Genomic DNA, 9,556 nt, shown 5'->3' on the forward strand with positions numbered 1-9,556 from the left:
CTCTAGGGCAGCTCCTGAGCCGCTTGGCCGGGATCCGCGCCGGCGGGCTGCAGCTCAGCACCAGCCTCTTCAGGGACACGGGCAGCCCCCGCCGCCATCACCACCACCTCCAGCCCGCCGGCGAGAGCAGCGACCACGACTACGCCCTGCCCAGCTCCCGGCCTCCCAGCCTGGAGGAGGCGGCGGTGGTAACGGAGACGGAGGAGGAGTGGGCGGCCCCCGGCGGGATCTGCCTCCACGTGGACCGGGATCAGGTGTCGGTGGAGTTCTGCTCCATCTGTGCTCGGCGAGCAGCGGCATCCTTCAAAATGTAGGGTCAAGTACCTGCTGCAAGTACTTGTGGGGTTCTCGCCCCTAGGGGCCTCGCGTCGTGGTGGAGGAAGCAGGCGATGGTACAGAGGAAGAGAATAAATACAGTGGTGATGGGGTGGTATTGGGGGAGATGCAGAGGAGGGGAACCTGGCACTTAAGTGGCCAGGGTAACAAAAAGAAATGTCTCTTGAACGGCACGTTGGGAGCCAGATGGTGGCCTTGGTTAAAGGTCGTGTCAATCTGGCGTGTGGACGGTAGTGGTCTGAGCCTGCTTGGTGTAAGAGTCGTGCAAAGCTGCGTACAGCAGTGCGATAATTGCTGTGCAAACTTGACGCGCGCGTGTACACGCAGAGGTGCCGCCAGAGCCCGTTTGCAGCACTTGGGTGAAAAGATCATGCCGGCCTGACGCATGAAGGTGTGCTCGGTTCCGCTTCACAGTTGCCAGTAAAGATATCGCTGACTACCCGGTCTTGAGTCAGATAATGTCTAGCCTGCTTATCCTGAGGAGCCGAAAATGCTTGCTTTAGAAAATCAAACCAAAAACTTCATTAAGACATCGTCACTGGACAGACTTAAGAAAATAGTAATGATCGGCAAAAGAAAGCATGCATATAAAATTGTACTGCATCTCGGTTATACATTACTATTAAAACCTCTCTGACAGTTTCTCTTTTAGGTGCTTGCCCTGCCAGGCTCCGTTGTGTAGGGGTTAAAGAACAGTCGTTTTCCACCTCGCAACCTGGTAAGGATCAATATATTCCCATAATGCGGTATCAGACAGCTTGCTTTGCTTATGCCAGTCTCTTGTAATGGCTGGTTCAGGAAATGATTTCTCTGGTCCTTGGCCTACTCTGCCAAAATGTTTCTAGCTCTGGATGATAACTGATGGTGAAAAGTACAATCACGTCATTCTGATTAGCTGTTTTCCTTTTTAAAGTTAATACGTGCATAGTAGCCAATACATGAGCTACGCTTTGAATTTAAAAAAAATGCTTATGACATTTGAAATAGGAATTTTCTATTAAACTAAGTATCTGATGAGCTGAAAGGGGAAAATGTGCTTATAAGGGCGATGTGATATTTACAGCCTTTTATCATAAGGGGCTGTCCCAAAAGTGTAAGTAAATTGCTTTTTAAATAGAAAAACCAAGAATTTGTGACCTGTTAGTTTAAAATACTGCCTAGTGTTAGGGATGCACGGTACCTTGAAAAAGTCCTCCTCTAGCTTGCTCTAATTCATGATGCAAAGTTTTGCCTGATTAAACAGAACCTCAGCGCTGGTTATATCTGTACAGTGGAGTCCTAATGTAGAGGAGTCACTTTTTTGCATGGACCTCTAACGAGAATTGCGGTTTGGAGAATGCAGTGCATTGAAGTAACTCGTTACTTTAGCTTCCTAGAAGTAAACCCCTTTGCCCATGCGCACTGAAATTCCTATGTTACTTCAAAGTAGCTTTAAATTTTAAAGATACTGCATGTACATGCATGTGCTTAATTTTACTGTAGAGTTCTTAATTTAGCCTCTCACAGTATCCAGAAATCTGTAACTTTATATAATTAAGCACAGATTGGAGATGAGCAAATAACCTATCTTGAGGCTAATGATTTACAAAATGCTCCATAATTAACTGAGATAGGAGGAAAAATAGTTTTGAGAGACAGTAGCGTGTGTTTTCTTGTACTAGTCAGTGTTTCTCCCTATCACAACAGATGAGCGGGTTTTTTCAGTTGTGTTCTAATGTTTAGGTTGTTTATGTCAGTTGGGGGAAGAAGGATTGTGAAAATTATAATATGTAAAGTGAGGTTTCACAAAGAATGGATTTTCCTAAAACAGTTTCATTTATTAAAAAGAAAAATAAATTCAATTTAGTATTCCTGAAGTCTTGTTTCTTAAAGCCTTGAATTTTGGTGTTTAAGGCTAAGTAGAAAGTGTTTTCTCCCAGTCATTTGCTTTATTTGTGGTTATAGTGTCCATCACTATAAAAGGAGTTTGAGTTTTCTTTGTGAAACATCACTGTGTGCTAAAGTATATGTGTATTTAGCATCCTTGTTTTTCTTTATGCTAAAGTGGATTCAGCTGTGTTGGGGCGGAAGAGACGGGACCAGCTGCTGGCCACATTTCCTGCTTTATTTTAAAAGGTAGTATAAGAAATGAGAATAAAGAGGTAACAGGGCTTTTGCTGTCTTTGGTTAAAAAGAAAAAAGATTGAATGCTGGGATCATTTACTGTCATCCAAGATGTTTGTTGTTTTAAAGACAATAGCCTATCAAACAGGTTTTACTCCGCTGTATGCACAGTTCCATCTGTTCAGGGTGTATTGCCAGCACAAAAGAGACTTAGTGGGGCTCGTGTTACCTTAACACCTTTGTGGTGGCATGAACGGGACTGTCCAAAGTTTCAGTCTTAAATTGTGTAACCCTGTGTAAAAAATGGGTTATACCAGGGCCACAGGAATCCCAGTGAACCATCGAGGCCTGTACTGCCTGATACACAAAATGGAAATAATTGAGTTAGGTTCAACCTGGGCTCCACCTGCCTAGCTCAGGCTTCATGAACATGCTTAATTTTGAGGTTTAATGTTGAAAAGAGAAACACTAATGTAGCAAGTATGGGATGTTACAATGGCGTTTCTACAGTTACTTCAGTGTAGAAGTGGTTTTTAAGTTAACTTAAATATGCATTCTTTCTTTTTGCATCACTGCTAAATGGTAGAGGTCAGGGATGTAGTTCTGGTCTCTGTTGTGAACCTGCACATCGCTCTAGTCATGAAACTCCCTGTGAGCTGTGTCTGAGCTTAGCTGATTTTCTGACATGCAAAGTGATGTATACCGGTACCAGAACAAGGCCAAGTCCCTAGAAAGTAAGTGGCTGCAGGCATTTCTAGTGCCTACTGAATCATATTTAAACCAAATAGAGGGGAGGAAGTTATTTGAAACTCTAACCGACTGTACTATCTCTATGGTGTATTATTAATGTAGCTTTTTGAAGTGGAAGCCTTGAAATGACATAACTTAATACTTGAAAATATATTGTAAATGTTTCTTTGTAATTATGTGCCATCCAGATAAGAATACGATACCATAATAAAATCAGACTTGTTGATCTTTCAGTTTATGGGCTCAAATGTTTTTTCCTCTTTTTCTTCTCATTAATGCCTTGCTTTAATTGAGTGGTTCATTACACAAAATGGGAAAACAGAAAGGGGAAAATGCTGCTGCTGCTGTCTGTGGGGGTCATCATTTGGAAAATGAGGTAAAGTAGAGCAGGGTATCCAGGAGAAATGTTGTTACTCATCTTTCCAGTTAAGTTTGTGGTGAGGACAAAATGAAGGTATTGCTCCTTGAACCAAAGATAGGGTTGTACTTTTGAGAATCACCACTCCTTGCATTTTACGGTTGTTTTTTAATATTTTATGAATGTGGATATGTTTGATCAATAAACCATGGAGGAGTAGAATATTTACATAAAAGCTTCCATGGTTTATTGGCATCTTCCTCCTTTCTCTCCCATTTTTAGGTTCTGAAGTTTGATGGCTGGTTAGTAATAATGCTGCTAAACCATAAGTCTTTCATCAAATTGTTATTTCCATGCTAAACACTGGAGTGAGTATAACAAAAGCTTTGAGGGTGCTGAAAGGACTGAACATTTTTAGTGCTCCAGAGTGATCCATGCACTGTATTCTTGATTTCTGTTAGTGTTAAACACTTTATTTGTAGAGAGCAGTTTAAAGTGGCGTGTTGGCTTTTGGGCATCCAGACATTCCAGTGAAAGTAGTCTGCAGCTTGATAAAAAGGAACGTTTCACAAAAATGGGTATTTAAAGTTTTAATAGCGTGCTGTCACGCTCTGCCCGTTTGGCCTCCAGTTGTAGAAAACACCCCGTTCAGCACTGACATTTGTGTTTCTTAAACTTCATACCACAGAACCAAGTGCCATCAGTGATAAACTGCATGGCCTTGCTACCTTCATTTTCCAGTATTTCTCCACCTCATGGTCTCTTGAAAACTCTTTAGCAGTTAAATAAGAAACAGTTTCACGCTGGGTCCTCTGTTACTCCTTCACGGTTTGATTCTGGTGCACTGATTTTTGGTAGCTTTCTAAATTAACTTCTTTCCTTCCTCTGAAGAGCATAGCAGCATCTGGGAGGGAAAACCCATTGGTGTTTTAGCACTCTCTAGCTGCTTGGAGAGGTGATACTAAAGTAAATGTTGGGAAACACATTACAACACTTGGCATCCCTTGGTACTTCCAGCTTATCAGATTTCTCATGCTGTTTGTCAAAACTAACCAGTTTTCCCTCAGAAACACAGAGATCTTAAGCAAAACACAGAAGTCTTCTGTAAATTTACTGATTTTTAAAAACATGTTCTCCACAGCTTGTAGTTAAAGAGGTTTTTCTGCTAGAATCAACTAAACTGTTTATAGGGTTGTATTTGCTGTTGGGCTGCAAGTGTCTCTGGGATGTATTTGGTATGGGGGGTTGTTTAAATGGGCTCTGTGTTTAAAGAACACAGTGTATAAAACTGCATGTTGACAGTAGCTGATTCTACAGGTTTTTTTACCCAGTTTAAGTGAGATATGCAGGTTTGGAGAACTAATTCTGCCATTGCTCATTAGCATGAGGATGCCAGGAGCTGGAGTAGGGCAGGTACAGGGGAAGAGGGTGTGGAATAGATTGTGATGTTGAGATTCACCAAAAAATGGTTCATGTAGAAGGTAAAATTAGTGGGTTTTTGATGTTTCTGTGGATTCTTATCTAGTTCAGACTTGGAATGGTCAAAAGTCCGTCAGTACAGGTTATACATTCAACACGTGCTTTCTGCTAAGAATGTGATAAAAGCTGTTGCTGTGGTGTGTGGTCTGTGATGGCCTTGTTTCTACTAAAACCATAGAAGAAAGGTTACAGCTAAAACCTGATCCAACTCAGATTTTCAGTCAGGGAGGCAGCATTTGCAAGGAGCTTGTGCAGTTGGTAGGAGGTAAAGGAGAACCAGTAAAAGCTCAGTCTTTGCCTTCTTGGGAGAAAAACCATGAAATGGAGAGGAGTGTTCCCGGGTTTGTGAGGGTGCTCTTTCCTGTGCATCCATGCTACAGCTGCCTGACAGCATCTTGCTGTCCTGCTGGATTTTGAAACCATTTCAATCTTTAAGTTACTTTTGAGAATATATTTGCCCCAATTTAAGGAGAAATACACAGCAAACAAGTGAAAAATTTCCTTTTTTATAAACAAACCACCTTTGTGGCCTAGTCTGTAGCTGACCTTTGAATGACTGATACTGAACACTTTAAATACATATTTGCAATTGTTGCATTCATCAGTTACACTGGAAACAAGTAATCGGTCTTTGCAACTTACTAAAAAACATTGAGGAATGGGATTTTTTTTTCCTTGTTAGATACTGTCTTCACCTTTCACCCTCATAAATTAATATCTAAAAAATACAATTTGTTCAAGTGAGATCATGAAGTATCAGAGCATGCATTCTGATTATTGATAATTATCATCACTTGAATTGATACTAAAATGAAGATAGTATATGGAATGGAGGCTGGTTTTGAATCTCACACTTCAAAAAGTGCTAGGATCTGTTTATAATATCTTAGCTGTATCTTGTTAAACACAGTAACAACCACTAGGGCACTCATTTTTGTTCTTAAAGATGCTATTGCAAAGTAATCTCTTTATGTAATGTTTTTGTTACCACAGGTAAGTGGCTCTGTTGGTTGAAGTCTGAGGACTTCTGGAGATGCCATAATTCACTGTTTGGTAAAACACTTGCTCCGTGAGCATCTCCAAAGCAGAGGTGATGAAGGTGAAGCCCAGACAGCTCCTTAGCTGCAGGCTGGTATCAGGACACCACACAATACTTTGAATTAAGGAGAATTAAGCTCTATGTACATAATGACTGTTGCAGAGGTGCAAACCAGGCTGCTACTCATGGTTAGAGAGAAATAGAGTGTGGGATTTTCCTGCTGTAACAACAGATTTGTTAGGAAAGAGTAGATAAACATGACCCAACTCTGTCAGTAAATTTTTCAGCACTGCTAGAGCCTAAGTTTTCAACCAAGGCAAACAATTAAGGGTCTCAATACTGAACTCTCATTAATAAGATTCCATGTGCATCTCTGGGGATACTAGAATTTTACTGAAGTGTACCTGATTGCTGACCAGTAACTGTACAAGTTTTACAGCTCAGACCATACCTCAGATTGAGATGATTGCTTCTGTAGAAAAAAATCCTGATTTAGTTGTCAATCTGCAGAATGCACTACAGATCCCTCATTCGTTAGGAAAATTAATAATTTCTATTGCTGTAGAATATACAGTCACCCATGGTGAAGACAAGCCTGACTGACAGGTGAATTACTCTCACCACAGCTCCCTGCTTCAGGAAAAGCCTAACTTCAGGGCAAACCAGTTGCAAGGACAAAGTTTGTTCTGACTCAGCTTTTTTTTTTGGGTCACTTGATAGATATGCTGGGAAGTCTGCCCTGAGTATCGCTCCCCATGGCTGACAGCAGTGGGGTCTACAGTGTACAGAGTGGCTCCTAGAACAGAGAAATTCAGGGACAGAGAACACCAGTCCTTACAGAGCTGTTACTCAGGTGTATACCCTAAGCTGGACATAATAAAAAACTTAACATTTAAGGTCAGAACTGAAAAGAACACCAGTGCTGAGTCTTAACTTTGTTTTCCTGTTAAAGAGCACAGCAAGCAATGACTTCTTTCCTTTTTTATTATGGTTACTTATCCAAGGCAATTGAAAAAGTTGCTTAACTTCATGCTTGCAACTCTTCAGGATCCCTGCCAGTGTTCATCTGCTGCAGTACTTTGATGTATATCCTGTGATGTTTAGTGGCAAGATACAACCCAGTCAGAGCCTGTGCGAGTACCCCCAAACTCAACTTTCTAAAGACAGGCTGAGCAACTGTGAGCCAGAAGCGTAACATATTTTCTTTCCCCGGCAAGGGAGATGAAGAATACCTAAAACAACATAAACAGCAGTAGAAGCTTACTTTTTTTTCCATCCACTTTAAACATCAATATCTTAATATTAAAGTAATTAAAATACTTAGGTAGCTATTCTTTCCTAAGTTAAATTCACTTGGTGGTACCAAGCTCTCTGGATAAATGCTATATAAAGTATCCTGACGTCTCGCCATTGCCTCACTGTGCTCTGACCCAATCCACAGCATTCCAGCTGCTGGGCACTGCCCAGGGTCGGCGACATCGCTCAGCCATCCAGCCAAACTGCACTACGCAGAGATCTTCATCGCTTGGCAGGATGGCAGCCACCATTTCGTAGAATCACAGCATGGTCTGGGTTGGAAGAAACCTTAAAGCCCCCCCCCAGTCCAACCCCTGCTATGGGCAGGGAGACCTCCACCAGCCCAGGCTGCTCCAAGCCTCGTCCAACCTGGCCTCAGGCACTGCCAGGGAGAGAGCACTCACAACTTCCCTGGGCAACCTGGGCCAGGGCCTCACCACACTCAGTAAATAACTTCTTCCTAATATCCAGTCTATATCTCCCCTCTTACAGTTCCCCTTGTTCCCATTACCCCTTGTTCCGTCACTACCTGCCCTTGTAAAAAGTCCCTCCCCAGCTTTCCTGTAGCCCCTTCAGGAACTGGATGGGCGCAATAAGGGCTCCCCGGAGCCTCTTCTTCTCCAGGCTGAACAGCCCCAACTCTCTCAGCCTGACCCCATAGGAGAGGTGTTCCAGCCCCTCTGATCTTTTTTGTGGCCTCCTCTGGACTCATTCTAACACATCTATTTCACATCCCCAGGCACATCATGGGTAGGTTTTGATGTTCCTGCTATGCAAGAGTGCTCTACAATGGATCAGTGTGCAGATCTTGTTTCACTTTGGAGGCCTGGTATAGCTCTTAGCAACTTTCCCTTGTAATTAGAGAACCTTAAGCAAATCTCCTTCTGTGCACTAAAAGCCTACAAAAAGACAGATGTGCATAGCCTAAAAATCCACAGAATTTAAACATTTAAACATTTAAACCATTTCACTCATTGCAGGTCAATAAGACTTACCTGGCTGCCAGGCTTGCATTCATGGGGAGAGCCAGGAGGATGGGATAGAGCCCCCCAACAGCAGCCCCTATCAGCCCTCCTCTGACCACGGCACAGACCTCGCAGTTCAGGTCACCTGCGGGGCACACAATGTTTCACTGTCAACATTCACATCCTTCCAACACATCCTTTTTTGAAGCTGCGTGCAACAATGTGGAAACAAGCGTGTGGCAGAAACAGGCACTCTGTACAGGCATGCAAGATATTTTGAAGGAAGTACTCTTCCTTTTGCAACAACAACAAAAATCACTTATTTTTCACTCTAAAGTTGACCTTCAAATGAAATCATAAAGACAGGGGAAACTAAACTGCTTTGTTGCAGTCACTTCTACACGATTCAGTGAAAAATGCTAAAAAATCAGTGATGTGCAACGGAAATTTTCCTATAAACCTACAGAAACACACATATGTAACTCCCACTCAAATTCAAGAACCCACTGCTGCACGATGCATTAGAGAATCTGTTTTTCAAACTCTGCTTTACAAACTGAGGTTTTTCAAGACCACAACAGCCCAAGACCAGCATTCTGCAGAGAGGAAAAGCTCCTCCAGCGTAACATTGCATACAGAAAGCAAAACCCTTTCAAAAACAAGGAATTACAAGGCTTTTACCTGAAAACAAGGGCTCATGCACAAAAGCTTCATAAGCCGCTGCTGTTGAAAGAAACGGGATAACGGCCATTGGCAAAGCAGACACCAGGGAAGCCTTTCTGACGTGGAGGATGTTCCTGAAGAAGTTATTTGCTGCTAAACCGCATAAGCTTGAATTTGCTGCGATGAAGTACACTCCATGATTACAAAGGTTCCTGTGAAAGAAGGAAAGTTGCTTCAGGAACTGAGAACTGTTAAAAATGTTTGGTTTACTCAAGTGTTACAATTCACTTGTGATTATCCTACAATGAGAGGTAAGAGATACAAATCTTTCGCTGGCGAAAAACAGAGAGTAACTACTTTTGAAAGCAACCAGCACAGCATCCTTTGCTATGTGCCTGAGTTTACACACACCTCAAGAGTGAAGGGACAGAGACTGAGAAGACTTTGGGACAATTTTTTTTATTATGGCTAATGGAAGTTTAATGAAATTTTTTCTCCTAGTAAGTATGTTCCTAAGGAGAATGTTATCTCAAAATAAATTTTTATATACATATATATAAATATAAA

At 42.0% G+C, this 9,556-nt stretch overlaps 1 protein-coding gene across 1 annotated transcript; it reads right to left on the reverse strand.

Annotated features, from left to right (window-relative positions):
* Positions 1 to 7,092: 7,092 nt before the first annotated feature.
* Positions 7,093 to 9,201, reverse strand: TMEM126A (transmembrane protein 126A; the record flags this gene model as incomplete). Its single annotated transcript, XM_010178736.1, has 3 exons — positions 7,093 to 7,297; positions 8,357 to 8,471; positions 9,008 to 9,201. Coding segments are annotated over 3 exons (514 nt in total), but the record flags the coding sequence as incomplete, so codon positions are not given.
* Between the last annotated feature and the right edge of the window lie 355 nt (positions 9,202 to 9,556).

Source organism: Mesitornis unicolor, unplaced genomic scaffold (genome assembly GCF_000695765.1).
Source record: "Mesitornis unicolor isolate BGI_N332 unplaced genomic scaffold, ASM69576v1 Scaffold27412, whole genome shotgun sequence".
In the NCBI taxonomy this organism is placed as follows: Eukaryota; Metazoa; Chordata; class Aves; order Mesitornithiformes; family Mesitornithidae; genus Mesitornis; species Mesitornis unicolor.